General features: G+C 44.7%; 1 protein-coding gene across 1 annotated transcript; it reads right to left on the bottom strand.

The window, feature by feature from the left end:
- Positions 1 to 28: 28 nt before the first annotated feature.
- Positions 29 to 27,219, bottom strand: ATP2C2 (ATPase secretory pathway Ca2+ transporting 2). Its single transcript, XM_032701609.1, has 28 exons — positions 27,121 to 27,219; positions 20,722 to 20,844; positions 20,524 to 20,559; positions 19,776 to 19,892; positions 17,910 to 17,999; positions 17,756 to 17,791; positions 17,600 to 17,661; positions 16,358 to 16,466; positions 16,132 to 16,281; positions 15,672 to 15,740; positions 14,624 to 14,699; positions 14,312 to 14,378; positions 12,980 to 13,104; positions 10,978 to 11,075; positions 10,233 to 10,334; positions 9,387 to 9,476; positions 7,959 to 8,060; positions 7,248 to 7,404; positions 5,470 to 5,640; positions 4,751 to 4,848; positions 4,607 to 4,657; positions 3,909 to 4,075; positions 3,149 to 3,217; positions 2,950 to 3,066; positions 2,178 to 2,325; positions 1,490 to 1,585; positions 1,042 to 1,183; positions 29 to 378 (listed from the first exon to the last, which is right to left on the bottom strand). Exons 1-28 carry the CDS (start codon positions 27,217 to 27,219, stop codon positions 266 to 268), a joined length of 2,880 nt encoding a protein of 959 aa, XP_032557500.1. The 3' UTR covers positions 29 to 265.
- Between the last annotated feature and the right edge of the window lie 480 nt (positions 27,220 to 27,699).

The raw sequence follows: 27,699 nt of genomic DNA, 5'->3' as shown, positions 1-27,699 counted from the left end.
TTCTGTACAGGTGTGAAACTCTTATTTTGTCTGGAACTATCACAGCCTTCTTGACATATGTTATAAAAATATACCTGCTCTTGGTTTGAAACAGGAGCTGCTGCAGAGGTTTCTGTTGAACAGCTCAGGTGGGGCGTGTAGAGGAGACTGTTGGTACAGGTGCACGTGGGTATCTTCAGGAAGGATGTGTGGCAGCAGAAAGAGATGCATTTGGATTATCCAGCATCACAGCTCTGTTCCAAGTGTGTTTTGGAGGAGGTCTGAGTCAGGTGTGACGTCCCTTTGTGTGCCCCGGGCGGCAGCAGCGTCGTTCACACAGTTTGACGAGCTCGGACACCACGAACACGGAGGAAGCCAGTCCAGTGAGGAACAGCAGGTCTGGGGGAGGAAACAGAGTGCAAGGGAGCTCAACTGGGCAAGAATCCCAGGGCAGGGCCTTCCTGCAGCTGGCATTTGTGCTGGTGTAACCCATGGGTGCAGGGCCTTGCTGTGCCTTTGCTCGCTGGAGAATTATGGAAACCACCATGATGGACAAGGAAGGGATCTGTACCTGGGTCCACTCAGAGGGTGGAAACCTCTGCATTAATAATTTGGGACAATTGACCACTGCTTATGACAACAGGCCTGATGTGGATGCAACACAGTGTGGTAGGGTGGAGTTTGCTGATTCAAATGGTGAAACCTGCATTGCATTTCAGCTGGGAAACAGTCACCCTGCACTTTCTGAAGGGAGTGCGCAAGGATCCAAGATAGATTTATGGACAGAAACATCAGAACTCATGGAAGATCTTGGCATGTCTCCATTTACTTGCAATTATGTGCAGTAAATTAAAATTCAAAACCTAGGCTGGGATAATATAATTAAATATTACTACTATTTGTGTATAATTATGTATAAATATAAAGGTATAGGAGCTGTTGATTGATTTCCCCTACAGAGATGTGTTGGGAGGTAACATGAAACAAACTGGGAACGGCATCTGCTTTTTAAAGTAGATTAAATGAAAGAAAAACCAAACCATTATTTATTTTGCAACTTACCTAACACTCCTAAATTCTCTGTCTGGAAGATCTTCTGTAGTGGAGGGATGTATATAACAGCCAACTGTCCCAAAAATGATCCAAGCACGGAATACAGGAACATGCGGTTCCGAAAAAAGCCAATTTCAAGTATCAACTTTGTCTAGAGAAGTGGGGGGGGGGGGAGGGAAGAGAAATGTGAATCTCTGCTGGAACATAATATCACAATGTTTCTTTACATGCAAACTCCCTTTTTGGAGTTACATAAACACTAACTTAGGCAGAATTACATAGTTGAAAGTAGTTGCAGTTGAACTGTGATGGATAACTTTATATAAATAAAAAGTTGATAAAAATCACAGCGCTTTAAATGACATTAAAAAAACCCCTTACTATGCAAACTGCTGGTATTCTAATGTTTATATTTGTGATTTGAGACAAGAAATTATTGCTGACAGAGCAATCTCACCTGAGAGCGACATGTCAGGGCATTGAAGAGGTCAAAAAACACAAAACAGGTAAAAGTCATCGTTGTGGTTCGAGGAGTTATACCACCTTTTGGATTCTGGAAGCACGTTTAAAATTCAGGGCTTAGTTAAGCCTTACAAAAAGATGTCAATTCAGTAGGTGAATTAAATGTTCCCTGTAATGATCCCAGTTATATCAAAGACTAATAAAACAAAGGAGTCAATTGAGTTCTAGCTATTATAGGTAGCATTAATTTCTCTCTACTGATTTTTGAGATTATGATCTTATCAACCATGTTTTAAATTCTTAAAGTGATGTGGAATTGAGTAAAGGACATTCTAAATTAAATTACCTAAACTGTTAAAGTAACAGTCACTATTTACCAACAGCAACCCATAGCAATTGGCATTTTCTACCTACATGGAAAGGTAGAAGTGGAAAGTCCCTTAAAGCATCGATACCACAGCAAGTAAGAGTTTTCCTATTGTGGTTAGGAAGCTCCAAATTAGAGGCAACACAGGAAGGCAGAAGCAGAGCTATGAGCTGATCCTGGTTTCTTAACCCTCTGCCTGCACTGATCCTTCCCCACACGATACATCCCTGAAAGTCCTTTGCATGTCCTTGAGAAACTGCCCTTCCCTTCATTTTCCACTTGATGAAAACAGGATCCGATTGCAGATTTTCCTCACCTCCTTCCAGAAGACAAAGAGGGTTCCACTGATGATAATGAGAGCTGACATGAAGATTTTCAGGATCAGTGATTTGCTGAGTATGGTGTCTGTGATACACCGGGGGGGCTGTTTGATGGTGTCCCTGTCAACAGGTTCAACTCCCAAGCTGCCTCCAAGAGAAGCAGAGGGATGTGTTTGGTTAATGCAGGGCATCCCAAAAAGGTACTGCTGATACACCAGGATGGAACTGGAGGAGGCAGTTCTTTGGAATACAGCAGGAGTATTCTGGCAGGGTGACATAAGGCCCCAAATTTGTCTGTGACACCAACACCAAAGGTCTCTTTTGCATATGGAGCTGCTAAAATGACACATTAGACCATCATATCATCTCCCTGTGCCAGAGGGAGAGCTAACTCTGAGAGTGTGGCCAACATCTCTTCCATATTGTGGAAGCAGTAGTGGTAATTGGTTGTAGTTGTAATTAGCAGTTGAATGAGGTTCTTAAGTGTTGTGATTTTGGGGCATACGCCCCCACATGTACCCAGTATTCCCTTCCCAGTCTATGAGCAGGTGATGTTGATGATGATAGGATAACAGACCATGCCTAGCCAAAAAATGACATAGCTAAGTGTTTCTACCATGAAACAGTAACACATAAATGTGAAGTAAATGCTTTTGGAGAGACCAGGAGGGAACAAAAGCACAATTTGTCTTATCTAACCACCAAATAATTAGTGCACTGATGAGGAATCAGAGCCAAGAATGTTTTGCTCATGTGACTCTTCCATACCTCTGGGCTGGAGGCCCATCCATGATGATGTTGATCCATAAGATCTGCATAGCATTGAGTGGATTTGGTAGGTTGAGCACTGTTGACAGAGTAACTAGGCTCAAAGCTGAGATACTCCTGCAAAGCACAGAAGGACATTATTCTGCAGGGACTCTCCCAGAAGGTGCTTTCACTGGAAGTGAAGCAAATAGGAACTTACGTGCTCAGTTGGAACCGGACAAAGTTTTTTATGTTGTAAAATATTCCCTTTCCCTCTTCTATTGCATTCCTGGAAGAGAGGAGAGTTTATTAAGTAAAGAGCACTCACACTGTTTTACACTGAGCTCCCTGTGACACTCCAAACACAAGTTGTCTTCTCTAGCCCTTATTTCAGTTGAAATTCAGAGTACAGCTCAGGATGAGGTTGTCAATGCAGCTTCTCACTTACAGTCACTTTATCAGAACTAGAAGATCTGTAAACATGGGTAACGTGGCCAGGTTTTGGTTCATGAAGCAGGCCTAGGATCTATTTATATCCTCACTGAACCCTGCCCACTCTCTCTGTTGTTAAGAACCAACAGAGCATTGCAAATTATGTTTTTCCTTTGAGCTTCCTGGATGAGGAAGTGAGCAAGTGAGAATCATAGAATCATAAAGGTTGGAAAAGACCTCCAAGATTGTTGAGCCCAACTTTCGGCCAAAAAAGTTCTGATCTACCCAGACTTCTGGGTAGGTGCTCTCAGACCCCCAGTTAGCTACAGCAACGAGAAACCAGAGCTTCAGGTGAAAGGGGGCTTTGTCACCACCACTTGTGTATGCAACTGAAAATGAGCCGGACCCACACTGGGTATCTCCACGTACATGTCCTGCATCTTGCCTTGTTCCCAGGGCTAGTTACACAACAATGGATGCTGCAATGGATGGCCAGAAAGTACCTGGAGTAAGAAAGTGCCTGCTGGTAAGAAAGTGGCTAAACCTACATTACTTTTGAGAAGTCATCGTCCACGAGGATCATGTTGGCAGCCTCTTTGCTCACGTCCGTGCCGGCCTGTCCCATCGCGATCCCGATATCCGCGGATTTCAGGGCCACGGCATCGTTTACACCGTCTCCTGTCATGGCCACCACAGCACCAGCCCTCTGCAAAGCCTGTGGGAGAGGAGAGGTGGCAGGTCTGTAGGCAGAAGGTAAGTCCTGTAGGCAATCACAGGGTTTGCAATAACGTCGAGAGAGCAGAAGTGCTGTGTGACTCTGAGGGTAAACCAGGCTCAGCAGCCACTGAGGACAAAACTCAGACCAAGAACTAAGAGACTGGATTTTCAGGAGTATAGAGCATCTCATAACTCCAGCAGAAGTTAGAAGAGGGGAGTCAAGTCCTCAGAAATCATTCTTCTGATATTAAGTTTGCTAATAGCTCTCTAGTGTCTTTCAAATGCACAGGCCACACTTGCAAGAGAAATCATAGAATATCCTGAGTTGGAAAGGAACCTCAAGGATCATCAAGTTTCCCTCCATATCTAAAACATTCAGTGTAAATAGTACCAAGGCTCTAGCTGAGTTTTGACAGTCCTTTAGTTTGAGCTGATCCTGCCATGGAAGACCAGGTCATCTAGAGAACTCTGGCTCCCCCTCCCCCTTGTTTTTGTGAGACATGCAAAGGATTTGAAAGGCTTTTAGTACCTTTATTATTTTTAGTTTATGCTTTGGACTTGTTCTGAAAAAAATGGAAACCTGAAACAACAGAAAACAAACAAAATACAATTAATCTTGTATTGGATGGAAGCTATTGGGAATAAGCCTTGTTTATGTAATCAAAACCATTACATTTTGGACAGTGGATGACAGCTCTGCCTCTTCCAGTTGGTCCAGCTCTTCCCCAGACATAGCTTTCAGCTTCCCGTTGCAGAGACCAATATTCTGTCCTGCAAAGAAAAGCCTAAAATGAGGTCTGCCCATCAGCTCTGGAAAAAACCAACTCTTTCCTGACTTAGAGAAAGTAACAGACACAGCAATTAAAGAATTTACTGGGAAATGTGTCTGAACCTGGGGCACCTGACAGGACACACAGCTCTGGGACTGGGCCAGTCATCCTGTGCTGACTCAATGGGAATTATGGAAGTAATATTGTACCCAGAACTGGAGCTGGTGCTAAATCTGTCACTCTGTGCTCTGCTACTTGCTCTGTGCATTTCTAATGGCAAAATGAAAAAAGTATGAAGAGCTGAGATACTCACACTCTGAACATTAGTGGATTTTATAATCCCAGCAATGCCATCTGTGTCTTTTGAGGGTCTTACACTGAGATTTTGCCATTTCTGGTGCTAAAATAGTGGAATTAACTCGCTGGAATTTGGCTCATAGTTTGTAGATGCTCTATTACTGCATTTAAGTTTTGATTCAATGGAAAAGTAAGAGCTCAGTGACTTCTAAAACCTCTATTGCACACACAGAAAGGATGATAAAGTTGGTTATTAAGTGATGTAACATTTGACTGATCTGACAGACATACTATAGGTCCCCAGGGAAGAAGCAAAGTTTGGTACCTATAGCCACAGCTGTTTCCAGGGCATCTCCAGTTATCATCTTCACTGACACACCAGACTCAAAAAGGACTTGAACAGCTTCCCTCACTCCAGCCCTCGGGGGATCAATTATTCCAACCAGACCTAAAAATGTTAGTTTGCCAAGTTCTGGACCTGAAGCCAAAGCAAGTACTAGAAACAGAGGGGGGGGGGAAAGATGACAAGAGCAAATTATTAATAATGTATTTCCATACATCAAAAGGAACATTTAGAGGAGATATGAAATTGCCAGTTTTCCAGTAGAAAAAGTCATTAAAACCGGAACTTTAGTCATTACAATCAGATCTTGGATAGACACAAAAATTCAGTCCAATTAAATAATAGTTCATCTGAATCAGAGCATTTCTGTTTGACATGTTTCTCTTAGGATTTATGTCCTTCTCATTTTAAACTGTCTGCCACATCTTCCCCAAACACAGATGGATGAAATTGGGACAGTGCAGTGTTAGGCCAGACACTATTAAACTGCTAAGTTAAACAATAGCACTTACACTTTTTTTATTTTAATCTAAAAATGTGAAATGTAAATTCAGTTAAACCAGTGAGACTCCCATCACGTAAACATCAAGGCTCTGAACATTTTGTTTCTGTTCCCGGTGCATATCCATATCATTCAATCATCAAATCACTCAAGGATATTTTGCCAGGGGTTCGTGTCAGTGTTGCTTTGATGATGGAATTATAAGCTGCAGCAGCTGCCTGAGCTAATCACTTCCCTTCAGAGCAGTAATTTGCTGTCACCACAAGGGCAGATGATTTGGAGATTGTAAAGCAAGCACTGTACACGAGTTACTAACCACAAGACACGGGGCTGGAGAATATGTACATTAACTGTACCAGCTTCCAGATCCTGCTGCCAAGACTTGTTCTCATCTACTTACAACCTGGGAACACGCACAGGAGACGGTGTCTTTGTTACTGTGTGAAAGTCTAAGATATTTCTGAAGGGATGTTTCTAGTGGTGAAGGAGATGACACGTGCACAAAACCTTCTGTGGGCTGTGCACTGACATGCAGCCGGGATCAAAAGGAGATTATTAGATTTGGTTCTAGTGAAGAATTGAAATGAACTTCAAATGAAAATCTCAGCACCCAAATCCACGTTTGGAATCCCTTTCAAAGGGGCTTTTTGTTGTTTTTGAGGCAGTTTCTCCAAAAGCAAACCTTGGCAGAGTAGTGCTCTGAGGGGGCCCAGCACAAAGCTTTTCAGTGCATCGTTCAGACTGTATGCCAGGCAATCACAACACTCCATGGAAGAAAAACATTCACCTTTCCAGTGCTTATTTCAGCTCCTTTCAAGCTCACTAATTTAAACCCAGCAAAAAACCAGATCAACCAGCAGACCTAAGACATGGCCTTCAGCAAACTCTCACAAGGGTTGCAAAGGGATCATGCAAGTGATGTTAAGAATCAGTGAATTTAAGCTGAAAGAGATTTAGATGGGATATTAGGAAGAAATTCTTCCCTGTGAGGGTGGGGAGGCCCTGGCACAGGTTGCCCAGGGAAGCTGTGGCTGCCCCATCCCTGGAAATGTTCAAGGCCAGGTTGGACAGGGCTTAGAGCAACCTGGTCTAGTGGAAGGTGTCCCTGCCCATGGCAGGGGGTGGAATGAGATGAGATTTAAGTTCCTTTCCAACCTAAACCATGCTGTGAATCTGTGATGACTGAGCCTCTGTCCACCCTAACTAAAACAGAGCAGGAAAGTACTAGGGCATGATAACCCATAAACTTAAGACTGACCTCGAAGTCCTGAGGAGCCCATTCGCTTCTCTTCCTGCTGGTAGGCAGCTTTCTGCTGGGGGGTGAGTGACAGTGAGATGCCACCACTGTTGTACAGAGTGCAGTACTGAATAACTTCTTCAAATGCTCCTTTCATAAAGTAAATATCTTCCTGGTCCTTTAAAGCAAGGAGATAACACACTTTATATTAAAAAAAAGAACTTCTTTTTTTTTTAAGAAAAGGATCTTTTGTTTCCTCTTTTACCTGTTTCATGAGATGCCCAGGAACTTGCATTATGTATAAGATGGGATATTTTTGTTCTGGCCATTTTTCATGTTCAGCCATCAGAGACAGAATTGTAATGAAAAGGTTGGTGAGTTTTTAACCTCACCAGTACAGTATCAGCTAAAATGAACTCCTTGACCCAGTAAGGTGTAAAGGGCCAACCTTTTTCTCCCAAACACCATATCTCTCTTTGCCTGTCAGTTATCTCTGAAAAGCTTTTGTTTTCCTGCTCAAACCAGTGTATGGAAAGTATTCTCTCCTCCCATTCAAACACAGCTTTACAAGGTAAAATTACACCCAAGTTGGGAGTTTGGAGGTTTGTTCAGTTTTCTCCCGACATAGTTAACTCCTGAAAACATTATTTGCTGAAGAGATACCATTTCATGCCCATTGTTGAGGTGCACAATTAGAAACATGAAACCAACCACCACCACTGTTTGCTTTACCTGATTTTTCAGTGTGCATTTCACAGCCATCCACTTCTGTTCAGAGCTAAATGGAATTTCCTTCTTTCTTACATAAATGTCTTTTATGTCAGCTAATTCCATCTGAAATAAGGTAAAATAAAAAGAACACTGTAATGCAGAACACTGCCAAAGTTTGTGTATACATATATATTTATATATATACATATTAAAAGGGTTGACTGTTGACCACGTCCTTCCAGGCTGTCAGATACCACAAAAATTCATATTTCAAATATGAGAGAAAAATTCATAATTCAAATCCAACTTTTCCTTTTGGTGCCTCATGTGGAATAAATTAAACTGGAGTTCAAAGCTTGATTCCTATTAAGTTTTGAGAGAACAAGGGAGCTGTTCTGCCTTTTTGGTGGGGCTTTGGGTCAAAGGAGGCTCAAGTCCACTCCCTAAACCTACAGCAAAGCAATGAGCTGGGTAGATTTCTTCCAGTCCAAGCTCAGGCTCCCCCACTTTGGTTATTTCCCAACGACTCTAGTTGGAATAAAAAGGGAAATTGCAAATAACTGAATGGTAGATTGTAACTGTGGTTTCAAATTATTTCCTGATGAGTTGAACTCAAAAAGCAATTCACCAAACTGAAAAATTAAAAAGAGAAATGGAAGAGACAACCTCCCACATATTCTGCTATTGCTTGACCACTGAATGCCAGAGCAGGAGGGAGGGTTTAATTCAGCATTTAGGGAAGTGAAATATGGTTTAAAAAAAAAGAAATTAAAAAAAAAAATCATGATTTTGCTGTTAGTTGTGAGCTTTAAAAATAGGAGGCAAGATCAGATGCTAGGAGGTGCATCATTTCATGGGGTACCTTCTGTGCTTTACAGCCCAGCTGAGCTCTGAAGCCACAGGCTGTGTTATGCTGATTAGGTGATACCTTGAGGTATTTTACAGCCTCTGCCTATGAGCAGGAATGCAACATCCATAAAAAAATCTTCTTTAACATAACCATGACTAGAAAAAAAGTAAAAGCTGCCAGATGACTCAAAATGAGGGTGAGCCTCTGCCTTGCTTTCCAATCTGGCCTGTTCTTGCTCATGTTGCACTCTTGTCTTCCTCCTGAACTCTTAATTGGCACATGCAGAAAATATTGAAAAGGCTGTCCAGTCTAACCCTGAAATAAATCCATTCCACAGCCTAACTGCATGATTAACCAAACAAAACAATTATTGTTGTTAGTGCAGAAGCTCAGGGAAGCTGTTTGCCCACGACAAAAAGGTTGACTGGGAGAAGTGTGCATATATGACCTTGGGAAGAAGAGATAAGGAAATATTAAAACCAGTCTCTGTGGAATTTAAAGCAGTCTGAATGCTGCTGCCAGACCTAACAATTCCAGCTTTTTTTTTTTTTAATTTATTTTTTAAATTTCTGGAAAATTTTAAACCATAAGAATGTTACCTTCATTGCCAGGGCAATGAGAGCTCCTTCTGTGGGTTGTCCTATCACACTGTTTTTCCTGATAACAGCATTATTGACCACACAGCCAGCCTGGAGAAAGGGACAGGTTTACATGGTTTATTTTTTTAATTACTAAATTCATAGCTTTTCCATTTCTTTAAATGAAATAATGAAAGACTGGAGAATGAAAGCAGCCACATCCCAAAAGATTGGTGAAAAGATACCCCACAGCAGCATTTCTTGAGATCAGTTCTTGTTCTTTCTACACCCCCTTACTCCATAGGATACAGCAACGAAAGCTTAGTCTCTCCCCTACTATTGATTCTAATGTGCAGTGTGGATAAGATACAACACAATCTCCATATGAGATTTCAGCTCATCATTTCACCACCCAAACACTCATTTTTGTCTACAGTTGAATGTTCAAAATTTTATTTAATGCTGACACAGGATGCAGAGATCATCACAATACATTTATAAATTGACTATGTGGCTAAAGTCTAGAGTCTGTCCACACTTAAAACCTGAACATGGTAAAATGAATCAGTCTCTCCTCTGACAGAATTGTGGTTTTATCCAAAATATCATTGACTCTTGAAGCTGATGACTCTGGTCTCTCCCTGAATGTCTTATGATCTCTCCCTTTCACCCATAAGCTTCAGGTACCACATCACACTCAGCATCTCTCCATGAGAATGTTTTAGCAGGACAGCTCATTTTGGAGTTACAAAAGCTGTTTGGTTTGTTTTTGTTTTTTTTTTTTTTTCCACATTAATTACCTGAAGAGATTAGTGCAACTGAAAACTGAATTTAACTAGGGTAAGCTGGTTCATAGGTTACACTTACCTCCACTAGCTTCCCAATGGAGATGTTGGAAAATTCTTTAAGGATCTCCTTTGTTGGCAGAAGATAAACATTTCCTTCTCCATTGTAGCCCACCCCGCTGACCTGAGGGAGGGAGAGACAGGCAGGACATGTTTCCCTGTGTCAGACAGGACTGTTCTGCAAATTTCTAACTGTGAAGGAGTTCTGGGATTCTTTTTCTGCCTCAAGCTTATAGGAAAGGCTGCAGACAGTGACAGTATAATATAACAGCTGTATAGGAACAAAAAGAATCAACTTGTCTTATACAGAACTTCTTCACCGTGATTTCAGGAGTCTCCTGCAGCTCAGGTGAGAAATCCAGCCCTTTGGCAGCAGTGGGTTCACTGGTTGTGTCCAAGCCCTGCCCTCACTTTTCACACAGGTAAACAAACCAAGTAGAAGGATTAAGCCACATCTTCCTACAGAAGATGGACCGACGAGGGTGAGTGGCAGGTTTCAGTATTCACAATAATTACAGAGAACAGCAGGTTATGTCAACGAGCAGGTTATATCAACTGTGGTATCTGAGCAGTTTCTGTACCCTGGGCCCCACCTCTGCCTCTCTCCAGTGCTGCAAAAATCCCTTTTTTTAATGGGACTGGTGACGTGCAACAAACTGCTTGGTTTGGGGCTGACCAGCCTCCCTCATTTGGGTCTAAATGAACTAAAGGCAAAAGAGATCTGCTGAATTTCAACAGTAAAGCTTGAATCACTGTCCCATGCCCACCTCTGCCTGGAAGCCATCCGAGGTCACCAGCCGAGTCACCGTCATCTCGTTGGCCGTCAGGGTGCCTGTCTTATCTGAGCAGATGACATTGCAGCAACCTGAAGCAGGAAAGTTCTTAATCAGAACTGATAAATAATGCAGCCCAACAACGAGATTCAGAAGAGGGAGGACAAGTTTCCCTGATGTTATTTAAACTGCACCAGTGAGGAAAGGGAGAAGAGACCAGGAAATGGATGAGTCTCCTGACAAGGTGTGTAAGGGAAGGATTTGAGTGCACATCAGGGCAGTGGGCACATAATTTGGGTGTGAGATGGGGTAGAAGACATCTGAAGAGGGCCACATTGTCTCGAGCATCATAGGGTGGGCAGTCAGAGGGCCTTGATCCCCAGAGAGCTGGTCAGTGTTTCTGAGTTGCAATATCACACAACAGAACAGTTGCTACATTTCAAAAAGACAGCTCAAATTCCCACTGCCATGTGCTTCCTCAGAGGGGCCATTTGACCCTTGCTTCCCTAAATCAGGAAAACAGCCCTTTCCTGCCTCACCAAAGGACTGTGAGAGCAGATGGGTTAAAGGCTGTTACAAAAAGTACTTAAAGATCCACAGCTGAGAGAAGAAGCTGCCCCTTTGCTCTGCTTTGTGCCAATCCTGCTTCAGTAAAGCACATTTTTCCAGGGCCCATTTACAAAATTCAGCAAAGGAGTGGATTATCAGAGACACCACATTCCAGAGGGTTTCCACTTCCAAGAAGGGGAAAAAAATCACTTTAACACAAAAAAAAAAAAAAAAAAAAAAAAAAGAATCAGACTCCAGCTCCCTTCTGAGTCTGAATATCTTCCCTGACTCTGGAGATGCCCACAGTGCTTGGGCACAGACCCCATGAGCACGATGAGCTCCAGGTAAGAGCCTGGGGAGAATAAAGCAGATTGAGCTGCAATTAAATTAATGGCAGTTTCGAAGGATTAGCAGAGAGCAAACCCACCACTTCCAATACTACATATTCAGTTACTGACAATTGGAGGAGAAGGATTATTTCTCTCCTTTTCAGAAGTTTAGGAGACATGGCACTCTCAGTGTGTGGGTGAGCACAGGTTTGGCCACCTGGCACTGGCAGTTCTGCCTCCTTGGGCACAACCCTACCAGAATGGAATTCCTCATGAGGGAAAAGCCATTTCAGATGTTCTGGGTCAGGGCAGACACAATAAAATAAGGGTGATAAGACTCCTTAACTGCAGAACAAACAAGGGCAGTTCAAACAATAGCAGGGTTTCCAGAGAAGACAGGGTTTAACTGAAGGATCGGGTTGTGCAGCAGATATCTGGGACTTTGCACAGACCAGGCTTGGCATTGCTGTGAGTTTAATGAGGGTTCTAAACAGACACCACAGTGTCTCCTCCTCTATTTCCCTGCTACACTGACCCAGGCATGCAGCCACCTGGGAGGAGGGGCCCATTTGAAGATAAGGGGAGATGGAAGAAAGATTTCATTCTGGTTCACTCTGCTCTGATGTTCTGAGGATGGGTAGGATGCCTTCTCAAGGTCTCTCTGTCCCTGCTCTCCATGACTTTTTGGATATCAGGGATATGGTCACCCAGGCTGCAGAAGGAGATATTTAATTGTGCTGCCAGGCTTGACTTGAGGCTGGAGGTTTTCAGCCAGACACTGAAGAAGTGGACAGGATGGACTTGAAGGATGATCCCAGAGCGTGGAGAGGAGGGAAAAACCAAGCTTTTAACCCAAGCAGGGCATGTATGTCTGTTCCCTGTGGACCCTGGCTTGGATTGCATCATTCCAAGCACCTGCCTGTGTTCATACCACTAAAATGAGGGAAAAGGGTGAGAAACACAGGGTAGAACATATTTAATTGAGTGGGTTGCTCTGTCCCAGTAAGCATATTCCAAATTTATGTTTTTAATCAAACCAAGGCTCACAGGGCCAGCCCATGGCTCAGATTTTGGAGTCTGGGAGGTGACTGAGCTGCATGGCCCCTTGGCAGCCTTACCTAAGGTTTCTACTATGGGCAGCTTCTTCACAATGACCTTTTTCTTGGCCATCCGGAGAACTCCCAGCACCAGGGTGACTGTGACCACGATGGGAAGGCCCTCAGGAATGGCAGCCACGGCCAGGCTGGGGACACCAGAGACACAACAGCTTCAGCAAGGGGTCAAACAACAAATACTGACCAAAATGTGCCACAGGGACATTTCCATGGCATGAATTTTTCTGAGTGTCTGCCTGAGAGGACCACTGGGACTCCTGGCTCACTGTAAGTACAAAACCAGGATATTTGTCCAACCCTTCAACCTTTTTCTGGATGACTTTTGACAGAGTAATTATTTTTCTTCTTTACATTGCCAGAGAGCATTCATTTCTGGCTAAGCAGGGATTTAGTGGTTGGATTTCATTTCGTTTATTTAACTTTCTGAGGATGGAAGTTGAATATTCCTTGGCATCACGGCTCACACATTAGCTACTGGCTCCTGGCCACATGCAGCCCCTCATCTCCTCTCTTACCCACTATGGAGGGGCAGGACCAGCTCCCCAGATCACTCCAATTGGTGCAATATCAAACTCAAAACCTTCCACATCTGATATGTTGGAAAAATCCAGCCACAGTCTGCATGTTCAATATTAGATATTCCTTGGGAAAGTCCGAATGGTTTTAGGTCTGTGCAAAATATAATCAAGGAGGGCTTTCAAAACCATAGGCTGCTCTCCAAAACTCAGGATTAACCACTTTTCTTTGCCACCACATGCCCTGGCAGACAGGGAAGTGGCACTGAGCCATTTTGGCTTCTCTGTTGTCCCCTCATCCTGGGTTTTGTTTTAATTTCCATAGAAGAGTTTTTTAAGAATTGATTTTAGAGCCATGACAACCCCCAGTAAGATGGTTTATGGGCACTACTGAAATGTAGTAACATGGTTTATGATGTTTGATTAAGAGGCTGTGCATGCTCTTTTATGCTGCACAAATTGTTCATTCATATCTTTAGACGTAAGTCCAGTAAGAACAGCAAAGAGTAATATTTGCTGTTGCTACACTCCCACTTAAATTCACAGTACAGATAGGAAAGGGCATTCCCAGCGTGATGAGGTAGAGATGCTAGTGAAGATTTTCAAAATGCCAATTTCCAAAATTAAATAAACCCTCAATCTTTTGTTCTCTTAAACTCTATTTAAAGTTCACATTAATGTCACCAGTGCAAGAGCAACACGTACTTAGGAAGGGTCTTACTCAGGTTCTCTTTTGTGAAATGTCCATTGTTTTGAATGAGGAATTCCTTGGGATGTGTTTCATTAGAAACCAAGGAGAAAGGTGCTCTCCAGCCCTCACCTGACTCCAATGGTGAACATGCTGAGGAGATGCTTCCCTTGCAACCACCCAATGAGCATTATCAGACCTGGGGGGGAAAACAATCCCATTAAAAAAAAACTTAAAGAAATTAATAAATCTCTAACCTTCCTTAGCTGTTGTTTTAGAACTAAAAGTGCAATAGACACTCAAATGTCTCCTTCAGAGTTGTCTCCTCTTAAACCCCCAAAGTCCAGGTAACCCACATTAACAAGGACTTCTAGGAAAGCAGCCCTGGAGCACAGAGGGATTCCACAGCCAGCTGTGCCAGTACCAGCATTGTGTCCCACTCACCAATTATGCCAAAGGAGAACAGGCTGAGCTGCTTCCCCAGTCTGTCCATGTTTTTCTGGAGAGGTGTCTTGGGAGTCTGGAAAAATCAGAGAATATCCGGTTTTCTTTGCTTGTTATGTGGGATCAGAAGATCCTTGTCAGCCCAGAACAACTGATCCACACAGTCCTGCTTATCCTTTCCATGGTCCCCACAGTTACCCAGTGCTTACCCCACCCACATCCCAACAGGGTCTGTTGGGCATAGACCATCCAGCAGGGAGTGAGTCTGCCTCAGTGCACTCAAGACAGGCAAAAAAAGTGGGAGAAGAGATGAATTAATCACATTAGTTTTCAGCTGGGGAGACAAGGTAGAGACAGACCAATCTGGAAAGGTCCTTAGTGATTGAGTCTAGGACTGGATAATTTGTGTGCAAAGCCTCTGGGACAGGGATAAAAAGTCTGAACCCCATCCCTATGGTCTGTGCTCTCGTCTCCAGGCTAGGGTCAGCCTGTCTGTGACCTGGTAGACCTGAGCAGACCCTTCTCCTCCACTGAGCCAGCTCAGAGAAAGTTTCAGGCCAAGGAAGGTACCAGACCTGAGCTCCTGTTCTGCAGCAGTGCTTTGCAGAGACCTGCAGAGCATCACAGCAGAACAGAAAAGTGGCTGCTTCTGCTTTCCTGTGATTTCTTGTGTTAATGGATCAAGAGTTAATTAGTTTCTAGACCCTCATCTGTGTTAGTTCAGAAATCTGACTGGTGAGATCTTGACATGTGTAGAAGTTAAAGTTTTTTATACCTCCTGGAAAATACTTATGTGAAATAAAAAAAAAGAAACCACAAGTTTTAGGTGACATTGGATACAAGTTACATATCACGAGTCTGGATTTAGAAGCCTAACTCCTGCTAATAACCTTCTCTTTCAGATACAGCACTTTTGGTGTCCCTCAGTAACACAGGCATTTTGTAGCAGCAACAGAACTGAACCCAGAGCATTAACTCTTGGGACTGCTCCTGCTCACAAACTGTCATCCAGGACCTCCAGCATTTCCACAGACACAGACTGTGTTACCTCTTCAGCTCTCATCATTTTGAACACCTCGCCAAACTGGGAACTTTCACCTGTGCCAATAACTACGCCCTGAAAAAAAGGAAAAAAAAAAAAAAAAAAGAGATGGAGATGAAAAAAAATCTAGAGACTCATAGAATCCCAAAATGGTTTGGGTTGGAAGGGACCTTAAATCTCATCTCATTCCAAGCCCTGCCATGGGCAGGGACACCTTCCACTATCCCAGGTTACTTCAAGCCCCATCCAATCTGGCCTTGCACACTTCCAGGGATGGGGCAGCCACAGCTTCTCTAGGCAACCTGTGCCAGGGCCTCACCACCCTCACAGTAAATAATCTTAATATCTAATCTAAACCTGCCATCTGTCAGCTCAAAGTCATTCCCCTTTGTGCTATCACTCCATGCCCACACCAAAAGAATCTATAACTAAAGCCAAGGAAAGGATAGATGAGGTCAGGACTCACTTTTCCCTTCCCGTACTGCACCAGGGTCCCCATGAAAACAACATTGCTCAGTGTGGTTATGTCTCCAGCTTCCAGCAACACAGTGTCAGTCTTGTTGCAAGGCTCAGCTTCTCCAGTAAAACTGGATTCATCCACCAGCAGATCTGTAACCTAATTAAAGAGACATGTTTCTGGCATGGTTAGGACAAGGAATTTCCAAATCAGGCTCTTCCAGAGCTGTATTTACCTCTATCAGCCTGAGGTCTGCAGGAACCCTGTCTCCAACAGACAGGTAGATGATATCTCCAGGCACCAGCTCTCGTGCTAGAAGATGCTGCAGTTTCCCTTCCCTTAGGCTACATCAGATAAATGGAAAAAGAAGAAAGCAAACCAGGCTTTGAGGTTTTTATTCCTCCTGCAGGCTTGGGAATGTGACTGGCAGGAAAACAAGAAGCCTTACGCCGAAGAACTTCCAATGTAAATAAGAACATAAAATCCTCATAATGATGAGAAGAGGATTATGTTCAGTTTAGACTCAGTTTTAACTTATAAACAAATGGGCAGGTTATGGATGATTTACATTTCAGCAATAAGTGGATTATACAGTATTTAGACAGTAGATAGGAGTGACAAGAGGGTGTGCTTTCATGCTCTAAATAATGAAATGCAGAGTCTTTAACCTAAAAGGAAGCTTTTTAAAGCTACAATTAGCCCTGTCATTCCACTGTTGCATCCAAAGTACAGCCTTCCAAACAGTCAGATGCTTATGGTGTCATATCATAAATAAATAAAGAACCAACAGTGGGGTTTGTAAGCTCCAAACCAGGGTGAACTTTGGACTAGAGGAAAACCCCACACCTCTTTGGCAGGGCCAGGCTTCCCTGAGTCTCAACGCTTATTTATGTTGGCCTTGACAAAACTGGCTTGTGGAGACTTAAATAGGAAGAACTTTTCCTGTAATTTAAGGCACTGATAGCAAACATCAAAGCCCTCAGGGCAGCAGGATCTCACACACCCTGTGGCTGCCCCAGGGGCTGTGGAACTGCTGTGCTCCCGTGTGCCCAACCGGTGTGTACAGAAACAGGCAGCGAGGAACCCCAGCCCACGTGCACCTCCACTCCTGTGCTGGTTTGTGCCAATCTTTTAGGGGTAAAACTACCCTAAAGTCCCCCAAAAATACACAGGTGAGGTTTTCCCTGCCCAGGGAATCAGTGACACACAGGAGGCTGCGGGGATCTTTTTGCAGGGTGTGGAGTGGGACATTTCTGCGACCTTCCTGTCTCTGAGCTTTTATTCAAATACAGGGTGCCTACTTTAATTATTTCCTCCCCTTTTCCTGTGACTTGCAGCTGCACCCACACACGGTGCCATCCCTCCAAAGGACCAGGGTCTCATCATGTCCACAACAAGCCGAAGGAATTTTCTTCACCTGGTGGTTCTGCCCTCCTACCCCCATCCCTGCCAAACCCCTGCAGCGGGAATGTCTCACCAGTTGCACTCGGGGGGCACCAGCTTGTTGAGTTCTTCCAGAGATTTTTCCGAGCGATATTCCTTTTAAAGGAGAAAGGAGAAGAAAGCCAGGAGTTACAGGAGAGGGCTCGCTCCTAACAGCCACAGCCATGGAATTGAGCTCTGGATAACCTACCTGGATGAAGGCCACGGTGACCACGATGAGCACGGCCTGTGAACAACGAGGAGTTACGGGTGTGGACACACCAGCTCAGGGAGCCATGTGCAGAAGTTAAAGTTTTTTAACTTTAACATCCCAAAGGTTGGGGTGCAGGAGAGGTCCCACCTACCATGGTGATGCTCGCTGCATCCTCGTATTCCTTTGTGATGACACTCACCAGAGCTGAGGCCAGCAGCAGGAGGATGAGGGGGCTTTTGAACTGAATAAAACAAGAACAAGTGGCAATATGAAATTAAATACGGAGCTGCTGAAGCTGAGCTGGTGCAGAGCTCAGCAGGAAGGATTCAGGTGTGGTTTTGCTGCAGGGACCCTCCTTGCTCATGCAGCAGCATTGCTCTGCCCAGACAGGGGGTGCAGCACCCACAGACAGGCATCTGCAAATCCCAATCCTGTACAGGGTGCTTTGGGGACCAGCAGGACAAGACTCACACCAAAAGGCAAAAGTTTCCTCACTTTTTCCCTCTTTGCACAGACAGTGCTCCCCTTTGCAGGCACACAGCACAGGCCTGACTCCAAAAGCTCCTTGGATGCACAATAAGTACACTCAAAGACTTTATTGTCTTTTTAGAATATGAAACCAAAAATCCTCTTTCTTTTTTTTTTTTTTCATTTTTTTCATTTTTTTCTTTAATTAATCTGCTCAGCTCCTCATTGGACCACGGCTGTGGGAGTCAGGTATTCACCTTTTCACTTCTAAACATGGATTTTAAGGTCCATTTTCCTACCTGAGAACATTACATCTCTGTTGAGATAATGTGGGAATTGTTGGAAAGGAATTAAGTAGATAAACTGCCTGTTTGGAGTAACAGATGTGTGGAGATGCTCAGTAGGAAAGCCAGGGTTTAAATGTATTCCCTGCTGAAACCAAAGGTGAAAATCCCTCCACTTCTCTTTAGAAAACTGGGGCAAAGGGGATGTTTACAAAAAATAGCAGCTGTAAAAAGACACAGCAAGTGTCTGCTGAGGGATGATGCTCAAGTGCAGGGTATGAATGGAGTGGGACTGCAGCAGCTCCTCCAGAGACACCAACAGGTTGCGGGAGGCTCAGAGATGCCCCAAAGAATTCCTTTGGTGTCCCTGTAAGAGAAACTGCTTGCTAAGGTTGAGCAGAAAAAACCAGCATCTCACTTGAAGAGACGTAGAGATGATTACCAAGAGCTTAAAGAATAGCAATCATATAGAAAAAAAGTGATAAATCATGAAATAAAACTGAAGTCTTTCAAAGCAACTCAAATCTTTGTGATTCGACTAAGCAAGAGTAAAATCAGTCAAATTACTGGCTGAAAATAAAAAATAAAACCAAACAAAACCAGACTCTTCTTCAGTGAAAAGCTCTAAAAGAGAGGTGAAAGATGCTTTAAATAGTTATGAGAAATAGTTAATAAAAGCAAAACTCAAGGATAACTCAGCTGAGGGAAGACAAGATTGCGAATTCCACCTTCTACCTGGTTTTTTGGGGAAGCTGACATGAAATCATGGATCTTCACAGTTTCCTGGCACCATGTGTGAATGATTCTGTCACTGACGTATCACTGATATCACTGACACTGCCCTGGGCTCCACAGCTGCCCCTTCACTGCAGGTTTAGGTCTTTCCCTCACTGTGGCAGCCAAAATCAGAGCAGCTTTCAGCTGCTACTGGTTCTCCTCAAAGCTTTCATGATTTTATCACTTGCCTTAAAGGGAATAAATATGCTCCAGCAATCAGGGCACTGATCTTGATTTTTGATACAGCTTTTGATTTGTGGGCTGCATGGAGATAAAAAGGTTTATTTCTACTAGAAGATGTTATCTTCACACTCTGCATCAGGACCTCACAATGGTTTTCCCAGGGAACAGACAGTTTCTGTGTCCAGGGCACAGCCTGTCCCAAGGCTAAACCTCTGGAAGTAGAAACTCTGAATAGTTCAATGTAGAGACACTCTCAGCCAGGGGACTTTACCAGGAAATGAGAATCTGTGCAGTAATTCCCTTACCTGGTCCAGATATTTCTTCCATATCGGCTCCTTCTTCTCTACTGAAAATTCATTCCAGCCGTGTTTTAACCTGCGCTGGAGCACGGAAAACTCAGACAGTCCAGTCTGTAAATCAACCTAGAGGGAAAAAAATCCCAAACCCAACTCAAATATTATATATTGTTACGAAAAACTTATTTAGGTGAGGTTATGTTAAACTCCTGTAAGCAGGCTGGGCAAGACGTTCATGGCTCAGTTCCTCACAAAAAAATAAATCTGCCCACTCTTCTTCTCTTTAGTTATTTATTTTTGTTAAACTATAAAACTTTATGATCAACCATTAGAGAAAACCTTAAAGTAAGCACAAGTTAATTAAAAAAAAAAAAAAAATGCATTTCCATAAGGGAGAAACCCAAGAGTAGATAACAAATTAGAAATCTAAAACAGTAAAGGAAAGAATCAATTTCTGATTTTACTGTATATTTAAAGAAAAACATTAAAATAAAAATACTCTGACAAAATTCAAAGAGAACAAAATGAGAAGGAACAAGAGCTATTTTGTCTGGGTTTAAAAAAACCCCTGAGGTCAGAAACCACAATATAGCCAAGCATTATAACTTTCCCTGGCCATTTCCTCCTTGAATCCCGGTGTCTGAGCCCTGCAGCCTGTGCTGGGGCCCCTCCTCAGCCTCAGCCCCTGCCAGGGCTCCGTTTTCCAGGCTAGACAAGGGAATTCTTTCACCCACAGAGCAGTTCACTTCAGTGAAACCCTTCCCTGAGACAAACAAAGTCCAAATTCCCAATGCTGACCCTCGAGCCCATCCACGGCAAGGATTCACACCACGTAAATGCAGAGGAATTGGGCACTCCACGAGTTTGCATGAGAATTATTAAGACCTGTTTTGCTGTTCAGCCCCTTCCCACAGGCAGATCCCACCACCTGCACCCCATGTTGGCAAAGACCCACACAAATCCTTACGTTCAGAGCTCTTGCCAAGTCTTCCTTGTGGCATTTACAGGCATCTTTCGGGGGCACAACTTCCACCTCCTTCTCCTGCTCAATTATTGTCAGCTCACACTCGTCAAGGGGCTGAATAAACAAGACAAAGCAATCGTTAGGTGAGAGCAGAACAAATGAAAGCATTTCAGTACCTCTTTGCTCCTTCCCTTGATCCCACTCCCTCCCCTCCCCTTGAATAGATGTGCAGCTTCAATTAGCTACAACACTTCCCAAATCACAGCTTTATACCATCCACTAATTAATCCTGATTACAGCCTCCAAGCCAGGTGTCATTCTTGTAGTGGAAGAAAGACCATCAGGAGCTGAGTAGCCAAAAAGAGAAGCTGCTGATGAGAAAAGTGTGTCAGGCTGTGCTGTTTGAGGTGTCCTGTCCCACATGAGTATTTTTCCATCTCAGTGTCTCACAAGCCCACTGCACACTCAGAGTAAGGAAAAAACCCTTTCCCCTTGTTAGAGACATAATAAATGAACTGAAAATGTGAGCTAGGAAAATCTCTGAGCCAGCAGATAGAGCAAAATCTCCTCTCCCAAATGCAAGGCTGTTTTGCTCCACCACTGATTGCACAGATGCTTCCAAGCAGGATAAATCTTCTTGCTCCATCCAGGCAGCCCAAGGTCTCAGCACTCCAATCTCTTTTTCCTTTCAAGATCCCTCATTTTCTTATAAAAAAATGCACTTTCCAAAGCAGCAGCATTCCCTGAAATCTCAGCCCATGACAGAGGCGATGTGACCACTACTGCAGGGTAAGTGCAGAGAGGGAGAAATCTCACCCTTCCCAAGGGACAGCAATTCTGTTCCCACTTACCTTCATTCATGAAGCACCAGAGCGTGTGTTCATTAAGAAAGGGATCCCCAGGGATCGTGGTGCTCAGCCCTGGCAGGAATTTGTCACCTCTCCCTGCTGCCAGCACCCAGGGGTGTTTGCTGTGGGATTCATCCAGGTCTGGCTTATCTGCAGCTGAGCAAGCCTTGGAGGATTTCAGGGGTGTCTGCAGCAGTATTTGGGTAATTAGTCCTCCTGAACATTCAGGAGCTTTCTAGGAACATCCAGTGCTTTACAATGTAAGATAAATGCAGGAAATCAGAAATGCAGAAAAATCTCCTTGGCTGTTTGCTCCCATTGGGATGCGGAGTTGACTTCAGTCTCTTGGCTTCTGGAGAGCTCATAGCAGGTGAGTAAGGAGCATCTCTAAGCCCTGCTCCTTGAAGAGGCTTTAGCCACATCCATCTGTTGCAGCCCCCCTTTTTTGGCCATTTCCTGACCCACAGTTCAGCTGCCAACACGTGGGACACCCACCTGCTCCCAGCAGAAAAGCACAGGGGTCTGCCCTGACCCCTTGGACTGGGCAGGGCTCATTTAAAAGCCATTTTGCCCCAAGAACACCCTGCCTTCCCCAAACCCCACCAACTGGCTCAAGATCTCCAAGGGTTTTCCTGCTCTCATGATTCCCTCATGCTGGTGACCACATTTTGCCCAAAGAAGCTGCAGTATCGGTCCCCTTTTTTGAGCCATACCAGCACTGGACATCACCCTTATTTCAACATCTCCTTAACAGGCATCTCTAGAAGGGGCAAAAAAAAAGTCCTTCTGCATTTAAGACTGATGATTTCTATCCCTATTTGTGTGTTCTGGTTGTGTAAATTCATCAGTCTCCTGCAACTTTGCTGACATCCAGACAACTGCAAGCCTGAGAGCCACCCATGTGCCTAAGGAGATGGAAGGACTTGGTGGGAAGAAAATCCAGAGCTGTCACGGATAGACACATCCCTGCATTCATTACCATCCTAATTAATGTGGCTTCTACAGGCTCCTCTGTGTTGCAGGTGACACACTCAGATATCAAGGTATAGACTTGCCTTGAAGGAGTTTAAATTTTAATTGAAGCAGCTGGGGGGCAGGAAGAGACCTGGGTGTGAGGATGACATGCCTGCAGTCCCCAGAGCCAGCAAGGCAATCAGGGCCCAGCTCTATTACTAATATTTACCTTCAAAAAAGCGTGGAGGAAATAAATGACAAAAGCCATGGATGTGCCCAAGCTGTGTGTGATTTCATTCAAAATGTTGACAGCTCCCTGCTCCCGACAGCCAGGGGCTGTGGGGAAAGGAACAGCTTTATTGGGATGAGTCCACGTGCAGTGGTTGGCTTACACCTGGGATCTTCCCACTGGATGAACAGCCCCAGTGATGCAAAGGTCAGAAAAGCAGCAGTAAGACCTCATCTCACTCCTCCTCTGCAACATTCTGCCAGTGCAGAGCCCCTTTTCACATCCCACCCCATGGATGTTGGGCACCAGGCAGTGTCCTGAGCAAACCTCTTCATAAACAAACCTCTCCTTGAGCATCACTTGCTTTTCTATTTACATTGCAAAGCAGATGTGGGTTATCCACATTATCCATTTACTTTTATAACCTTTATCCTTTAGGCACAAGAGTGCACAACTCCACACAGTAGGGCAGGAAGAAGTAACAAGAAGCTAATTATCAGTTTATCTATTGCTTTGCAAGGTCAGGAAATACTGGAGACTGTAAAGAGCAGCTGGTGGGGGCCAGGAGCCACCTTGGAGGTACCTGCACATCCCTCATCCTGAAACAATCCATCAATTGTCACACTGAGCAGCCCATGTGGGAGAAAGAGAGCATAGGACTCTCTGCAGAGCACACAGTCCTTTTTGTGTACTCTGGCAAACAGCCCAAAAGATCAGTTCTCGGGATTTTTCCCCCACCTCTGCCTTTACTGAGACTTTGCATATTCTTTTCCCAAGTCTGAGATTGCTTTGGACCAGTTAATGTACTGTAATCCAGACTGGGCTGGGTTATTTAGTCTACAAGGAACCCTTTAACTTTATCCTTGGAGAACATAAACTTCATCCTTACCAAAGATGCAATAAATAAATCAAATCATCCCCTCCAAAGCCCTTTACATGGCTGGGTTTTTTTTCTGGACAGGAGAGGTAAAATTCCTCTGTCTCAGGGGTGTAGGAATAATTCAGAATCCAACCCAGACCAACCCTCAGCCCTGCAAAGGAGGGGTTGCCTTGCTGGGTTTCCCTATCCAAGCTCCCAACCCTTTCCCACCCACCACCATGGTTTCAGCTCCTCTCACAGAGAGTTTCTCACTCCCCTGTTAAATGTCTGTCCCAGAATTCCAACATTTTTTACATGAAACAAAGCATTTGGTCTCCCTGGTTGCAGATATAAACTTCAAAATGGTCCCTTTGATTGTTCAAAAAGCGAAGGGTTTTCCAGAAAAGCTGATTTAAAACAATTCCCTGGATTTTAAGTTGGCCCCAGGGCTACTGACTCAGGCTGGGTGGGCAGTGCCCAAATCTCAGACAAATAGCCCCCAGCTGCACATCCCACTCACCCTCTCTGCCCTCTTGCTCCTACTCAAACATGCATTTCCCCTTCCCCCCAAAAAAAAATTTAAATAAAATAAAATCTTCTGGCTCCCTTTAATGCAAAGCAAAGTCCCTTGAGCTGAAAGAAGCATTTCCATCCCTGCAGGAAAACCCAGTTGCTGCAGCTCCACAGCCAACAGTGATATCAGTCAAGGAGCCTCCTCACTCACCCAAGCCAGTCCCACTCAGGTTAAAAAGAAAACCAAAATCCAGGAGTTTAAGGCAACTTCCTATAGAAGGTCTCTTGGGAGGGAGGGGCTGTAGCCCTCAGCCCAAAAACCTTTGGGAGCTGGAGAGAAGAATTTAACTCCTCACCTGCTGGAAGCTTTTCAGTTGTGAGGAATTGGGCTTGACACTTCTAAGAGACTGAAAACACACTCGTGTGTGTAAGGGAAGGCCCTGTTAAGAGGCAAACCCATACTCTTCTTTTCCTCACCTGGAAGCAAAGCTGCACTGTTTAGTTTAATTTAGGGCATACAAAAAAAAAATAAGTACCTGTATGACAATAAATCTATTCTGATAAGGATGATCTGCATATCCTGGAGGATACAGAGCCTGTGAAAGTCTCCAGGAGATAAATGTTCCCTGATGTGAAACTTGGAATGGAAAAAAGCCTCGACACAAACTGAGATACCAATTTGGTCCTGGGGGTAGGACAGGGCTGGGAAGTACCTGTACTCCATCTCATGGCTAATGAATCCTGAGTGGATCAAGTGTTGTGGGGGAAAGGATTGAAAGGGTGAGGAGAAACAAAACAACTGCAAAGGAAAAGTCCTGGCAGCTCTGAAGAAACTCTGAAGAAGATCTTATTGCATTAAAATCTACTACAAGATGTGCCTGGGGTAGGAGGCAGCTCCTTCTGAAGCAGGGACTGTACTCACCAGGCTTCCTGGGGCTACAGGGGTGACCCTGGTACATGGTCAGAGGGAAAAGGTGATGTAAAGAAGCAGTACACAGGCTTTTCTCTCACCTTCACACTCACACACACACACAGGTACTTGTGACTGTGCATGTGCACACCCCCTCCACATACACGTTGGGATGCTCAGAAGAAAAATCTTTGGTTTTTCCTCAGATTTCTGCAGGAAAACACACAATTTGTGTAAACTGCAAATTGTCCCCACAAAAATGTCCCTGATTCTGAATGAGGCACTGCAGAAATGGAGATGGAACCACACACAGCAGTCTGGACACAGGCTGTGCCTGTGCTTTGATGTGCAGGGTCAGTGTCCTGCCAACTCCAGGTGACACCATCCCCAGAGCCCCTGAACTGACCATCACCTCACAGTGACCAGCACTGGCTCTGTCCCTTCACAGCCCAGTTCATGCATTTATCCAGGCCAGAATCCTACCAGATCACCTGGACTCCCATCCATCTTTAAGGCCCAGCACAACCCTTGGACCAAAATATTTAAGTGCTCTGCAAGTATTTTCAAGTAAAGAAGCAAAATACCATTGAGTAGGGAAAATGTGAGTCATTTACTGGCCTAAATCATAAACTGAGAATAAGTTCCTTATTTATCAAGTTCCTATTTTCGTTTCACACTGCTGCCTGCTCCCTATATTGTACCAAAACTCAGGTTTTCTCCCTGTCCTGTTATGCACACCTTGCCCTCTGCACGGACCAGAGAGTGCCTGTGCACTCTCAAGAGGGGTTTAGATTTGGAAGTAAATACGTGTCATTATTTATTTTGTCACAGCAGAAATGGTGCAGCCAAGGAACAAGCCAGAATAATTGCCAGTGGCCTCTTGCCTACGTATGATCAGAAATCTCAGCTTCCCATCAAACCAGGGTACAGATATTCTCTGTGACCTCATCAAGATGATCTTTTCCTGGGATTTTGGGCTCTTTGTGAGCAATGTAGAGTAATATCTCCTAACCCACTCTGTGGTGCACAGGGTAAGAGTTCAATGTCTTATTTTCTTCTCCCTGTAACACTCACCAACCCCCACACTGGACAGACGAGACTCAGAAGAGAGCAGGGGATTAGCTGAAATGTCATCTGAGAAAAGGCCTCAGTCAGACAGTAAGAAAAAGCACAGGAATATCTCCATGAGTGTGGATGGTGCTTGTTGGGATGGGAGTAAGGGCTTAACACCACGTGCTGAAGGAATTGGACAAGTGGGGTTCATATGAGAGAGCACCCAACCAATCTGTCATGTGGGAGAAAAAAAATAGAACTTGGGCCATGGAAAACCCTCTGCTGAGCAAACAGTCACATAATCCCAGACCTGAAAATTTTGAGATGAAAAAATGAGGAGAACAGCAAATGTGTCACCCAAACCACCACTTTTTGGTCCATCTGCACCAAGGAGAGGTAGTGAGAGCAGGGAGGGGACATCAGTGCTCTACACCAGCATCTTTGGAGGAAAAGAAAGTATCACTTCCAAATGGACTCTGCAGGTCTGAGCCAAAGCTGTTCTTGGCCATTCATTACCAGCATTGACTGCAGCAACAGCACGGCTCTAGGGTCACAGCCCAAGGAATCACAGCCCCTCCACCACTGACCAGGGGACCCCCAAGGACATGGTTTTGAGCCTTGCTCTTCATTTCCCCTCTGCTGGGGCAGTGCTGGCACGTTGTGCCCACACTCCAGAGCTCGCACAGCACCCATGGCCACACGGCGTGTGCTCTCCCACACATTTCCTTAATTTTGAGCCTCCTCAGTACAGAGAACAATGTTCCTGGGCAGGAATCAGGCCTGAGCTTTATGTCCTGAGAGTATTGCATAAAAGCAAGGCTCCCCATTGCTCCCCACTGCCTGGTAAACAACATTAATCTCACCCCTCCTTGCACAGGGAGTGACTCGGCTGCTCAGGAGGGGAGAGTGCAGTGGTAGCAATATCGAGTTACCGGTGGGACGAAGGAAACAAAGTCGACAAAATTAACCCCAATTACACAAACTGTTTCAGCAGGTCCAGGCAAGAGGCACAGGCAATCCTCACCTCCTCTTCCGGCTCTCCGCTTCCAAGGGGCTGATACTTCTGCACGAAGCGGAGAAACGACCTTTTCTGGAAGAGTTTGGTGAAAATCCCTTCTCCCATCTTCTCTGCGCCGCAGTGGGAAGTGCCCCAGGGCCACCGGGATGGGGCCACGGGCTGCTGGAAGTGCTGGCTCCAATTCCCCCGTGAGCTCAGGGCTGGAGTTACCTGCAGGGAGAGGCACCTTCACCTGCCGCCAAGTCACGCCTTCAGCCGGCGGTGCCGGAGGAGGCTGCACGCCCTCAGAGCCACGGCAGGGTGCTGCCCATAAAACCCTGCTGGGGGAGCCTGGCTGTGTTTGACGCCGTGCCTGGGACACGAGTGAGCTCGATATGTGTGTGTGTGTGACAGCACCTGAAGAGCAGGTTGAGGTTTTCCTCCGCCCTCTGGAAGATTGTTGCGGGAGGAGCGTCGGCGGTGCCACATCCCGGGCAGCAGATAGGGAAGGTGTTTTGCCAAGGCTGCTGTGTGCAGAGGTAGGACAGGTTACACACACTGCCCAGCCTGTTTGCAAACTTCCAGGCTGGGGTAATCCTCACGAAA

Source organism: Chiroxiphia lanceolata, chromosome 13, assembly GCF_009829145.1.
Source record: "Chiroxiphia lanceolata isolate bChiLan1 chromosome 13, bChiLan1.pri, whole genome shotgun sequence".
In the NCBI taxonomy this organism is placed as follows: Eukaryota; Metazoa; Chordata; class Aves; order Passeriformes; family Pipridae; genus Chiroxiphia; species Chiroxiphia lanceolata.
The sequence above is the reverse complement of the archived record's forward strand: the minus strand, read 5'-3'. Positions and strand labels throughout refer to the sequence as shown.

Bases quoted from the DNA above. Each gene is read 5' to 3' on its own strand.
- ATP2C2 (XM_032701609.1), bottom strand. From the start codon at position 27,219: ATGGGAGAAGGGATTTTCACCAAACTCTTCCAGAAAAGGTCGTTTCTC. The intron at 17,662-17,755 runs GTAGGTTATCCA...CTCCTTTAAAAG, and splicing joins TCACCGTGGCCTTCATCCAG to GAATATCGCTCGGAAAAATC. The intron at 11,076-12,979 runs GTAAGGCTGCCA...TTCCTGCTTCAG, and splicing joins GCCCATAGTAGAAACCTTAG to GTTGCTGCAATGTCATCTGC.